We start from the raw sequence: 13,696 nt of genomic DNA on the forward strand, positions 1-13,696 counted from the left end.
TGTGGCCCGCCGTGGTCTTGTGACCTAACACTACACCACTCAGGGAACTGCAGCATTTTATCTAAACCATAACATTAGGTGCTGTATCAGTCTCTGTCTCACCTGCCATGGGGCTCCCTGCCTGGGATCTCGGGCCATGGGGGGAACCTCAGCATTTTATTTTTAGCACAATGGAGATAAAGCCCCATGTTGCCAATGAAGACTGAGAACTGGAAGTCCACACAGCAAGGTCACTTGGCTGTGCCACAGTTTAACAAGGCAGAGCTTGCTGGACCATGGGTAGGAGAGAACCCCTAAGGTAGGGCCCACACAGCAAGGTCACTTGGCTGTGCCACAGTTTAACAAGGCAGAGCTTGCTGGACCATGGGTAGGAGAGAACCCCTAAGGTAGGGCCATAAAGGGACAGGGGCGAGCTATAGGCACTTCCTTCCTACTTATCTCCCATCATTCTTGAGTGTGCAGAAGGGCTGGGGAGGAATTACGAGCTCACACAAATGAAAACCACCTCGGACCGTCCCTGCAAGAGTCAGGGTAATAGACACTGATGGATGGGCAGTTTTCAAACTACCGCTTTGAATCTCTCCTCTGCATCCTCTCTGAGCCATGATCAAAGGACCAAGATTTCAAATTGTGAAGCAATTTCTTCCCAATGGCAGCATCTGGCTGCTTGGCAGGCGGCACTGGGAGCTGGGCCCTGTCTGCTGCAGGCGGCCATCCAGGCCTGCCACATGGTGAGGCAGGGCCAGGCAGTGCACGCCTTGTGGGCTTCCCAGCTGCTCCCACAGGCGCCAAAGGACAATTGCTCTGTACAAGGCAAAGGGGCCCTAAGAGACTGAGCCTATCTGGGAGGTGAAAAGGTGCGTCTAGAGAAAACTGGCAGTCCAGAGTCCTCCCAGCCTGCTTCATTTACATGCGAAGCCATCGGGGTCTGGGCAGGAGAGGCTGGAGCGAAACAGAACACCTCTCCAGTTAGACAGGCTGCCTCTGGGGACAAGGAAGGAGCTGCCTGCAGGGAAGTGGGTCCCTGAGTGCTTCCATTCACTGGAGCCATTGTGCCCCTGCCCAGTGCAACTGAAACAGAGGCAGCTCTCTGGCCACAGCTGTTTTAAATAAGAATAACAGGAATAAACTGGGCCGGCCCAGCCCTTCAAGTTACTTTCCACTAATTATGCCATATATTTACATCCACAAAATAGGCGATTTTTAAAAACACCACCAGGGCTCCTTTATTGTGCAGATTACACACCCCTATTTGAATTTCATAAACATTTAGTACTTCAAAGACTCTTAAAAGCTTGCTCTAATTACAATATGCCTGGTTTGAAAAGGCTGTGTGTTTGCATTGCAAATTTCCCACCAATACCAGCATTCATTTACAAAAATGCAATTAATATCACCCACACACCAGGTAAAAACCGCGGTAGACTACAGACTGGGACTGTGTTAGACTCAGGGTCTCAGGCTAGTGCCTTCTAACAGAGTCAGGCAATGAGTCTGGGTGCCTGGTGGAGCCTGACCCTGTTCATCAGGTGTGTGAAGGCTGCTGCTTTCCCAGGAAATGGGACTGTTTTCTGGACTGGAGTTTCCATATATGAAATGTCTTTTTAAAATAAACAACAACCACCAGGCAACCAATCACACACAGTGAAATAACAATTATATGTAAAGAAGCTACGAGCCACCCAGTAATATCTGCATGGCAAATAAACATCACCCGGTACTTTGGTCCGCGAATGTCCCAACGATCTCAGACACTTGCACTAAAATTTAATGGTTAAAATTTGTAACAGGTTAGTTACAAATCCAGTAATTCTACTAATGCTAACCAGTCATCTTTACTAAAAAGAACAAAAAATAAGGCTTATTCTCAAATTCTGACTTATGTAAGGAAACATTCTAAACCTCTGGGGTGGGGTGGGGTGGGGCCAGGGGTGGAGCTGTGGGGTGAGGATAGCTGTTGAGTAGAAACACTGTAGCCATGCTCGATGCTCACAGACTTGGCTGACAGGTAACTGGGCCAAGGCTCCCTCATATTTTAAACTGTATTCTGCTTGGACCACTTGTAACTAACTTGCATTACTTTCAAAAGATTTTAATTTGTATTATTTTTTTCGATTATGTATTTGTGTGCCTGTGTGTCCTGGGGGAGCCAGGGGTGTTTGAGCCACAGGAGCTGGAGCTACAGGTGGGTGAGGAAAAGCAGTGTACGCTTTTAACTCCCAAGCCCTGTCTACAGCCTACTTTGAAATGTGAAGGGGGCAGAGTTGACACTGGATTTCTGTCAACACAAAACCAATCAGAGGGTTCCTCTGTGGCTAAGGGTCTAAGCTCAGTTTTAAGGAGCTAGTGTCTGGGGCTGGAATGCACGCAGCTCAGTAGTACAGTCTGCTTAGTTAACACGATGCCCTGCAACTACAAACAACTTCAAAAATCAAAACAAGTGTGAGAAGGGTGGTGCTACTTCCCACCCCCAGCTCTCCTCAGACAGCAACAATGTTTAAATAGCCACACAAGGGAATGGCTGTACCCTGTCCCTGGTTTTGCTAACAACAGTAAGTCCAAAGACCCAGGAGAGAAAGCTGTTGAGGACTGGCCAGCCAACTGGCAGAGGGATTCTCCCAATGTGGTCAAGGCAACTCTAAAATGAGGAGATTCTGGGTGGATTCTAGAGGGTGCCCCCATGCGAGATAACTTGCTCACCTTTTCCCTGGTTCATAAAATTCTCTCACATCTGTATGGCTAGTAAATTAACCTTGTTACTTTTTTTTTTAAAGATTATCTATGTATCTAATACAGTGTTCTGCCTGCATGTATCCTTGCCCACCAGAAGAAGACTCCTGATCTTATCATAGATGGTTGTGAGCCACCATGTGGTTGCTGGGAATTAAACTTAGGACTTCTGGAAGAGCAGCAAGTGCTGTTAACCTCTGAGCCACTTCTCCAGTGTCTAACCTTGCTTCTTAATTCCTTAAAAAAGTGATTATTCAGGCATGGTGGTGCACACCTTTAATCCCAACACTTGGAAGACAGAAGAAGGTAGATCGTTATGAGTTTAAGGCCAACCTGATCTACATAGTGAGTTCTAGGGCAGCTAAGGCTACAAGGCAAGAGTCTGTCTCAAAAGTCGAAGCTCAAAAAAGGTAAACATGTAAATTAAATGAGCACAAACATACTGTTATTCATAGTGCATGTAATTCCAAGAACATTACAGAGAAAAGTATTATTAAGAATACAGGTAATATATATACACACACACATATATATACTAATATATGTATATATACATAATATATACATATATTAGCTCCTAGAATATAACCATTTATAATGATTTGGAAAGAACAAAATATTAAATGTACATTGAAAATTTTTGTTCCTGGCAATAAGATACATATCTGTACAAATACAAATTTTTAAAAGATTTGTTGTATTTTGAGTTGACCTTTAGTCCCAGCAATTGGGAGGCAGGTCAGGGGGATTTCTGTGAGTTCAGGGGCAGCCTGGTCTATATAATGAATTCCAGGCCAGCTAGCCAGGTAAGGTCTCCTTCTCAAAAATATAAAAAGATTTTATTCATATGTGTATATGCACATGTATGCAGATTTATTGTGTGTGTATGTGTGTGTACATAATGTGCCCAGGTGCCCTCACAGCCTAGTAGGGGGTGTCAGATCCCTGGAGCTGGAGTTACAGATGGTTGTGATCCACCTGCTGTGGGGGCTGTGGTCTGAACCCTGGTTCTCTGTACGAGTAGCAGGCTCCCTAAGAAGAGTCATCTCTCCAGCCCCCAGCCACAATGTTATATTAGTTAATTAATTAAGTTTAAGAATATGGCTTCATTAAACGCTATTCTGGACAGTCTGGGGTTGTAAGGTGAAAATGCAGCTTCTTTCCATGAGTATCTGACGCGAGAATTCTTGATACTCGCGCACTATTAGGACTGAAAGTGGAAAGCTGAGACTCCCCTCAAAGATACCAGCTCCATCTGCATTCCTTATTTGGTTAAACCCTTAAATTAATTTCCTCCATAAAGACCTGGCTTAAGTCGGCCCAGCCCAGTTCACTTGGGCAATGTGAGCTTAAGCTTCCATCGCCTGCAGTGTCCATACTGGTGTCTGGGTTCTGTCGTTTGCTTTGGTTGTCGGTCTGTGAAATGGCAGCACAGATATTTTTTTTTCCATAGGAAACACCTCAGGTTGTCTTGCCTTACTGAACCCAGGTCAGACACTCTGAAAATGGAATTTCAACAGCAATCAAATGAGCAAATTAAGAGCCTTCCTGGTTTGCGAAAAAGGCAAAAGGGAGCACGGCTGGGCACGGGAGTCTCTGTTGTAATTTACCGAATTCACACTAAGAGGAGAATCCGCTAAATGAATTGCTAATATAAAAGCTGTTTCAAAGGGAGTGTTAAACCTTCTGAAGCATCGTCGACGGCACGCACCTGCTGATACTCAAGGATGGAGATGCTAAGAGCGCAACCCATCCTCACCATTTCATTACAGAAGCCAGTGAGACTCCAAACTGCAGCCTGATTGAAACTGCAGTCTCTCCTCTGTTCTAACAGTTCCCCATGAATTTCCTCGGAAAGGTTAAGGGCTCCCAACAGTGGTGCTGAGTGAGTCACATTTCCTATCATATTCATGGGAGTGCTCAATTTTAATCCTATAAATCTGAGTAGAACAGATACGTATCTGGGCTCCAAGAGCACCAGTCTAAGTCTGCACAACGCCAGCCACACATCTGCAGGCAAGGCCTCCTTATCAGGACACACTACCAGGAGAGGCATAACCCCAGGGAAGGCAGAACCCTCAGGGAAGGCAGCTCATCCACCAGGTAAAAGAAGCAATGTTGGAAGCAAATTCAAAAAACAAAACACGCACCTTCCATGTAAATTTACACTCAAACAAAATGTTAATTATGAGAAATCTTATCATCATTAAAACCCACTCTGCTGTTTAATTTGAAAGTAGTAAAAGTGGTTTCTTCTAATCATCTTATACTTCCTTATTAACTTGGATAAACAACCCATTTCCGACCTTTGACAACAGGACTATCAAACTTGACTCGAGGACCATTCTCAGGCTTACAACACAGCTTTTGTTTCATAGTTTGTTATCTATTTTCTGTACTATAGACAGTCCTTATCTTACCTTATGGTAACCTCACAAAATATTTATGCTAATACACACCTTTTAAACTTTAAACATGCATGCAGATCATTTGTGGGGCAGGGGTGTGATTTTTTGTTTGCTTTTCAAACCACGTTTTTTTCTGAGAAACCCTGGCTGACATGTATCTCTCTGGAGACAAGACTGGTCTCAAGTTCAGAGATCCACTAGCCTCTGCCTCACCACCAGGCCTGGCTAAGCACACCTATACTTTTTATAGTAGTGAGATGGGGCCCTCAGGGTGCTAGTGAACATCTTTAAGCTGTGCACTTTGGGGCACACACAGTTTGATCTCTTTGAGGCCAGCCTGGGTTACAAACTGAGGTTCTGCCTCCCCCCGAAAAGGGTGGGACATTTGTAATATTCAGGTGATTACACTGATTTTTCTTCAACAAGAAATCAAAATTAAGCTGGGCAGTGGCGGCACGCAGGTCTCTATGACCAGCTGCAAAAGCGGCCTGGGCAGCGTTCTCAGGCTGCCCTGAATGTTAATGCTGGCCGCATCCATCCAGGTTTGAATGCTGACGGCATAATCAGTATAACCTACTCACCAAGGAAGGATGGAAAAGCTGAATAAATAAAATATGCAAATTCCCCCAAGGAATTTAAAACATACATTTTTCTCTGATCCACCTATTTGTTTCTACATTGGGTAGGCTGTCCTCCCTAGGACATATGCTTGGTGTCGTAAATATGGGGAGTCTTAGGATGACAAACTCTGTGGCCCGCGGGTTAAGCTGCCTGGGCATGGGGAGGTGTACTGAAATTGACAGCTCTGATTTTAAGCACCAGGTCCCCAGCCTGAAGCGGTTTGTCCTTTGTCATCCCCAGGCTTGCCTTCTTAGCTGGATATGAGACGAATTCCACTTACAGCATGAAATCCATGTAAAGCACTTAGCCCACTCCTAGCACACAGCAGGCACTCAATAAATGGAAGGCACTCTGTGAATGCGATCCCCTGGGGGCAGCCGGAGTCCAGAGGGGAGCTGAATACACGGCCCAATAATTATGACCCAGCATGGGAACTGATTAACCACAAAATGAAACAGGAGTCAGGGGGGCGAGAATCAGCGCTCTGCTTCAGTGCCGAGAGGAAGTTGCTGACTTGGGGGCAGAAGAGGAAAGGCAAGGGTTTCTAGAAGAGCGTGAGGGGGTGTGAGTACACAAGTCCAAGGGACCTGCAAAAGCCAGGAGGAAAGTCCTTCGGAAACTGGTCATTGAAGGCCTAGAAGGACACACTGAAGGACACAAACACTTTAAGCTTCTTTATAGACTGGGAACTAACCAACTCTCATTGCTACTGGCTTGTCTCCTGTGCTCCCCACTCAGCCCCTAGAGCTCTATCAGCAGGCCGCTGGCGCACACTTGGCCACTGGGGGAAGGGACACAGAGTATCTTTCAGAGGTGAAGGCCCATCATAAGACCAAGCACCAAGGGCAATTCGAGTGGCTATGTCCTGTGAAAGTAGGAAAGAAATGCTTGCTTGCTTTTTTTTTTGGTGTATACAGACCAAAGGTCCCTCAGGAGCCAAAGTCTTTGGCTGGCCCAAGCTCACTAGGCAGGCTACTCTGGCTGGCCAGTGAAGTCCGGTGACTCTCCCATCTCTGCCTCCTCAGCACTGGGATGACAGGTGCATGCTACCACAGCTGGCTCTTAGCCGCGGGTGTGGGAGATCGCACGCAGATCCTCACTCTTTATTGACTGAGCTATCGCCCTAACCCAGGAATGAGGCAGATACTGTGTATCTTCTCTGACACTTAGAACATCTTGAGGCACACAACTCTACCCTCATCCTGACTCCAGGTTAAATGCTCCAGTCAAAGTCAAGGGTCACTTGGCTTAATGGGGTAAAGTGCAGCAGAAAGGGAGCGGTGTCTCAAGTTTTGCACTGTGACTCCAGCCACCTCTGAGCCACCCCATGAATAAGCCACCTACCCAGTCAGTGTGGAACCACAGCTGGCTGTACTGCACCTCGCTCGTTCGCTCACAGGAACCAGTAAAATCACTTTGTCTACTCACCCAGAATTTTACGAGGAAGAAGGCATTCTGAGGGCCTTTTCCAAACAGTTCCTTCAGGCCACCTTTCTTTTCAGGAAACTTGTCGTATATCTGACGAATGTCCACAGATTCAAGCAATGGGTCACTGTAAGAATGGTTGGCATGCCCGATGTGCACGAAGAGGTGTTTGTTGTACTGCAAGAAACCAACGGTGACATTTCCATTACAAATGCTTTCAGAGAACAGGACTCACCTGCGTGAACTGGAGAATGGGTGGGAATCTTGAAATGTTACTTCTGGAAAGATACTTTAGAGCACAGAGGAAAACAACCACTGTCACTACCGGGCGAGGCTGCGTAGCTTCCAAAAGGCCTCAGGAGGGCTTCCAGGGTACACTAAGACACCACAGCAACATCAACCACCAAACCAAGTTTCACCTGGTTTGCCTGACAGTGACATCACACCTGCTGCAGCTCCTTACCCGCAGCACAAACCTTAGATGATTACAGCTGCTATCAGGACCACCCACAATGGACTTTCAGTCCCAGCTTTCCAAAGAGGTACTCCCTTCCTTCTGGCAGAAACAAGAGTGCTGAGCCTCTGGGTCACTAGCCACCATTGGAAGCCACATAAAACTTCCACATGGAGGGCAGGTCAACACAGCTGAGGGCGAAGTGAAGGCCACGAGGAAAGACTCTCCAAGGCCAAACAGGGACAGTAAGAAAAAAGCATAGCTCAACTGGGAACAAAGAAACGAAAAGTTTGGATTCTATTCAGTCATTTATTGTCAAAGGGCATTCTTTCTTCCCTTGCTTTATTATAAGAACTTATTTGGTTTGTTGTTTTGGAGATAGGGTCTCATGAAGACCAGGCTGAACACATATAGATCCACCTGCCTCTGCCTCCTAAGGACTGGGATAAAATGTACTGTCACCATACCTGGCTTAAGACGTTGTACATGGAACACAAAGGTGTGTGTCCTGACCCCCAACAATTATTAAAACATCACTAATGTCTGTTCCCCACTCTTACTAAATTGGAACCTCTGAAAATTGAGGCCAGGCATGGGTCACTTTTAAAGTTCCTTGATGAGGTTCAATACGTAGCTGAGTGTGATGTTACTATCTAGAGCTGCATTTCCCATTAAGACACAGGGCCGAGGAATGTCCAGAAGAGCAGGGGCTCCAGGAAAACTCAAGGAATTAAAGGGACACTACATCTCCAGTTCTTTGCATAGCGGACCACCCCCCACAAAAAGGTTTAAATCAATAATAACTCACTAACTATTACCCTGAGTTAGACTGTTATACTTAATACTCAAATTGTTGAAGGCTTGGCAAACACTCTTACAGTTTTGCCCACTGGTAAAAAATGTGGAGTCCAGATCCAGCCAGTTCAAGGACAAAGCCCTAGTCAGTGTATGCTATCTCTGACAATGACTCTGCCTCCTTAATGTCCAGAGTGGCAACAATGATGGAGTGAATCTCACAGGGTTGTCAGGTTTAAATGACACCATACTTCGAAGTTTGTCATAGATCCTAGAGCCAATGAAAAGCAAGCACTCAAAAGCTAGCTGCTGCCATTTTACATGACACTCCTGATGTGCACAGTATACCTGCATATTAAAAGTACTACCAGAAGGAAGTGGTTTGGGGTCATGGATAATTCAGTTTCATCAACTGGGCTGACTGGCTATAAACTCTAGAAGATATATCCCAAAGGGTGCTGGCTGCTATCCTGATTGCTATCCAACTGAAGAACTCTGGCCATGACACTGAGAAGCACAAGGATGGATGTCTCATCTGGTGCCAGTATCCCATGCATGCAGAATATGACTGGGTAGATATCTTCTTCAGGATGGCTAAACCCTCACTTAGGCAACTTCTGGGTGCTAACTTTACCAAGGCTTCCAAGACTAGTGGATTCCAGGTGAGATGAAAACAGGACCCTATAAAACTTTTCCATACCAGATGCCTGTCAGCTTCGAGCCCAAACTGAAAGCCTGCAGGTCTCTGTGGAAGAAGAGAGTGAGCCTATGCCCCAAGGCCTGTAAAGACCAAGGCAAAGCCACTGTGTTGTGGCTTGGGGAGGGGACATCTGTGCAAAGGCTGTCACACTATCTTCTCATTTTAATCTTTATATGTATGGACGTGTCCTTGAGTGTATGTATATACGCCGCATACGTGCCTGATGTCCACAAACGCCCATGGAGCTGATGCTGCTACAGATAGCTGTAAGCTACCATGTGCATGCTGGGAACCAAACTCATCCTCTGCACAAGTAGCAGGGGCTCTTGCCCACTGAGCCATCTCTCCAGTCCCAAGGCCATCTTCTCAAAAACAAGACAATAAAAGCCACAGAAAGATGTAAGGTACAGTGAAGGTTAAGGAACTATGAATCTCTAGCCTGAGGTCTGAGAGGCCCCACTTCTGCCAGCTCTGCTTCCTCCTGTAGGCAGTGAGTCATGGGAAAGAATGGTGCACAGCAGGGCCCTGGGGACACAGTGCATGGAATACAGGTGTCCTGCCTGAGCTCCCAGCTCTTTCAACCCACTGGTAGCCCACAGGCTAGGGCAGAGTGGCAACAAAGCTAACAGGCTCTGAAGCTTGAAGTTTTCTTGCTCTTGACATTGAAAGGTCAGCATACAAGTGTTGGGAGTTCAGACCACTCCTTGTCAAGAAGTCAGGAACAGAGGGGCGAACTCGATCATACTCACAGGGGCCAAGAAGGAACGGCCACACTGTGGAACCCTATACTTTGAGCCCCAGAGCCATCTCCAGCTCCGTGATGGCAGCTGTGACTGCCCCTGGACACCTTCAAGAGCCAGCTTGCTGTGGTTTCCTCATGGGAGAGGGGAAGGCCATCAGATCCTCACTAGAGATCTCGTTCGGACTCTTTCCCAGCTCTCCATAGTAACTTTGCCTCGGCTGTGCATTCATTGCCTTGGGGAGATAGGACCCCCGTGAGTAGTAGACAGAATGTGGACAGTTAAATGCAAGGGAACCTCACTAATGCAGCCCAGGGCAGTTGCCATTGATACTGAGGTAGGTTTTGTTTTTTTTTTTTTTAATGGTGTTGCTCTTTTTTAGGAGGGGGTCAACCAAATCACTGTACACAAGCCCCCCACTCATGACCATAAGGGAACCCAGTGAATTCACTGGTTCCCAAGGGTGACTTGAATGGAATCCTTACTTTGAATTATCATTGATGCTTAATCTGGGGTCAGGAGACATTTGTTTTCATCTCCCCAAGACAGGGTCATACAAGTTGAAAACCATGTAGCGACTGAGCATAAAGAAGGAACCCGCTGAGCCTCCAATGCACGCTGGCAGTGCAAGGCTGGGCAACAGAAGAGTCCCAGAGGTAACTATTATAGGCAGAAGGTGCTCGGCATAAAGACTGACAGACATAGAGCAGTCAATACACTAGACCACTAATGGTCTGGGTTATGGATAATCACTCCATCCTGGGTGGGAAAAAATATCCATCACTCAGGAGCTAGGAGCAAGCAGAAGAGGGTGCGTGGCAGGTTTAATGGTCCTCAGAGCCTGCTGCTCAGGGAACTGAACTGAACCTCCGGCCTGTGTGGAAGGGAAGACCAGGTCTGGCGTCCCCAGGCTGTCGTGAGTCATGCTTTTCATAAGGATAACTCAGGTCATCCCTGCTGTAGTGGACTCTTCTCTGTACAGAGGAGGAACCAGGAGCTCAGAGTTACACATTGTTGTCTGAAGTTACACATTCGGGAATAGGCCTGGAGTCAAGAATAAAGCTTGGCCATGTGAGATCCAGGCTTTGGGTGGCACAGAGATCAGCACTATATATGTTCCTGAAGAACCACCTATGCCCTCCCAAATGTGCACTCAACTGTTCCTGAAAGCTGACTTGAGAAGAAAAGCTGAACAGCAGTCCCCAAATCCGTGAAATTAAATTAGATCAAGCCACAAGTGCAGTAGACCGAGTCTACAAAGGTTTCTATTTTGAGGATATGACCTCTGTGCCTGAAGGGCTGAAAGGGACAGAGAAGCTGGCACTGTCTCTCCAAGGCCAGGGATGTGGAACCAAAGCCTGGCCAGTGGTGTCTGCGGGCTCCAGTGCCGCCAAGGAGTGACTCTGATTCTAAGAATACAAAGGCTAAGGAAGGTGTCCTGGAGACCACAGCAGGAAACAAATAGACCTCACTTTCCCTGCAACTCAGCCTGGACAGTTCAGGAGCCCTGGCTGCAAACCCAAAGGGCAAAAGGAACAAAGCAACCTGATGTATAAATAAAATCGAAACTCTGAAGACCACTGGGTTGAGGCTGTAACTCCTCCCTAAGGGAATGGATGGACACACGTACAAACCAGCGTAGGAAAACACTTTCAAAAGGAAGTAGCTGTCAAGAAACAACCTGTGACAAAGGCCAGGACCATAATTCTTCAAAATCCAACCTGTTCAGTTGAAAACAATAATTTGTAAACAGCAAAAACCAGGTCCAGGGAGATGGCTCTGTGGGTGAAGGCACTCTTGGTTAAACCACTGGAAAGAGAGGAGGAGGAAGGTGGAAAATGTGAAGGATAAGGAGAGGACTCCACAAAGCTGTCCTCTGACCACTAAATGCATGCTATGGCACATGCCACACATAAACCATAAACATAAAAAATTAAAGCAAACAAACATTTTAAGAAACAAAGCTTCCTAGGTACTTAATAGCTATAAACAGTCACACGTATACCAAGGGCAACAACAACAGACACGGTACCCAGTGGACACGCCTACTGCCTACCGCTGTCTACCAGACACTGAGCAAGGAACAATAAACCCATAAGCAAACACTACAAGCTGTTTTTCTTCAAAGACTGTGCAGACTGGGGAGGCAGCTTATGAGATTCTGGTTCTGTGCCCAGAATCATGTTACCCACCTAAGCAAGCACCCTTGCACACACTGATAATCATGAGGACATGGAAGACAATCATCTCCGCCTCTCCTGCACATCACACTTAAACTGTGCTTTTCATACAGTGACTATGGGGACTGAAGAGATGGCTCAGCGTTTGTTCTTGGAAGGTCCAGTTCCCAGCACCTACATGGCCTTCATCCATAACTCCTGTTCCTGGGGTCTGGCCTCTGAGGGCTCTTCTGACTTCCACATTTACCATGCCCACATGCAAAAACACTTAAAACACATAAAATAAAAACAAACACACCAGTTACCCGTTTATATGAGAGTAGAGTTTATTTTCAGACACAGGAGGCTTCAGAACACTGACCTATCCTGACGTTTTTTAGTAACTACAGGATACATTTCTCAGAATAAATGAGCAAGGGTCCTTCTCAGAGGAACCCGGTCAGTAACTGGGTCAAGCAGGACATGGGCTTTGGGCTCCTGGAGAGGTGGTAGCAAGGAAAATGGGCCTGAGAGATTTCTCTATCAGAAAATCTAGAGAAAGTTCTAGAATTATACTAGAAATGGGGTACCTGTGTGCATGTGGAACCCCCAGAAGAGATGTGTCTGTGTTGATATAGAAAAATTGGATAGATGACAAACAGAGGCAATCACACACTCTTGGGACACATCTCTAAGAAAGGCAATAGAGCTAACAGGTCACATTGCTGTATAAAAAATAAAACTGATTTGTGATATAAGTGAAATGAGAATTAAACCAGAAATTCTGGTAAAGTACACTGAGGGGTTAAAAGCAGAAGAGAAGCAGGTATTTTATATTCAACATATGCTAATAGAGAGAGCTAAATCCTGCTCTCCCATAGTAAGAAGTCAGTAGGTATTTTCCAAAAATTATGAACGAGGGCCCCTCAAAAGTGGGAAGAGCCGAGTTCCATCAGCAGTGGAAGAAGAGAACCGACTCCCAAGTTGCATGCCATGGCATGTACATTCATGTGTGTACACATGTAAAGAACACAAAGAAGAGGTTACAAGGGCTATGCAGCGCTATCGCTAATAAGAGGACCAGGAGGGGAGGAGACACAGGTGGCATATGGCTGTTTTCCGTATGGACCATGTGGTTCAATTTGCCTTAGCTTAAATAAATAGCCCAAGAATGACTATCATGGAACAGTGTGTGTGTGTGTGGGGGGGGAAGACGAGGAAGAAAAAAAACCATAAAAGGAAACAAGAATTATGGCTTTTCAGGATGTTTATCTGATATTGACTACAAGCTCCCTGGGCCTCAAAGAAGCTTGGGTCAGACTGTAAAGTTCCTCTGTGGCTCAAAACAGTTGTACAGAAATCAGGGTGATGGTGTGCATGTGGGACCCCAGGGAAGGCAAATCCACTTGAGACTTGAGGAATCTCTCAGCTCGTCTTTCTACTGCTGTGGTCTTAGTCTGCCCTTCACCACAGTCACTAAGAACCTGAAAGGGTGAATAACAATTCTTGGGATTCGCAGAACATGGGGTAGGCGAGGGCTAACGAGGGGCCTTCCTCCTGTAGCAAGGTTCTGTCTTCTGGGTCCCTAGCTCCTTTTGTCCTTTGCTGCTAATGGAAACCACAGAGGAGTGAGGAGACCTGGGTCTGGATTTGCTGCTGATTCC

The 13,696-nt window shown here is 46.3% G+C and overlaps 1 protein-coding gene across 8 annotated transcripts in view; it reads right to left on the reverse strand.

The window, feature by feature from the left end:
* Tead1 (TEA domain transcription factor 1) overlaps positions 1–13,696 on the reverse strand; it is a 226,478-nt gene that overhangs the window by 17,494 nt on the left and 195,288 nt on the right. For all 8 annotated transcript variants that reach the window (XM_041666187.1, XM_041666188.1, XM_041666186.1 and 5 more), the window contains one exon: positions 7,188–7,361. In XM_041666187.1, coding sequence (XP_041522121.1) covers positions 7,188–7,361 — 174 coding nt within the window. The remainder of the gene's footprint in view (positions 1–7,187; positions 7,362–13,696) is intronic.

Source organism: Microtus oregoni, unplaced genomic scaffold (assembly GCF_018167655.1).
Source record: "Microtus oregoni isolate MIOR12 unplaced genomic scaffold, Mior012 000016F_ref0000370, whole genome shotgun sequence".
In the NCBI taxonomy this organism is placed as follows: Eukaryota; Metazoa; Chordata; class Mammalia; order Rodentia; family Cricetidae; genus Microtus; species Microtus oregoni.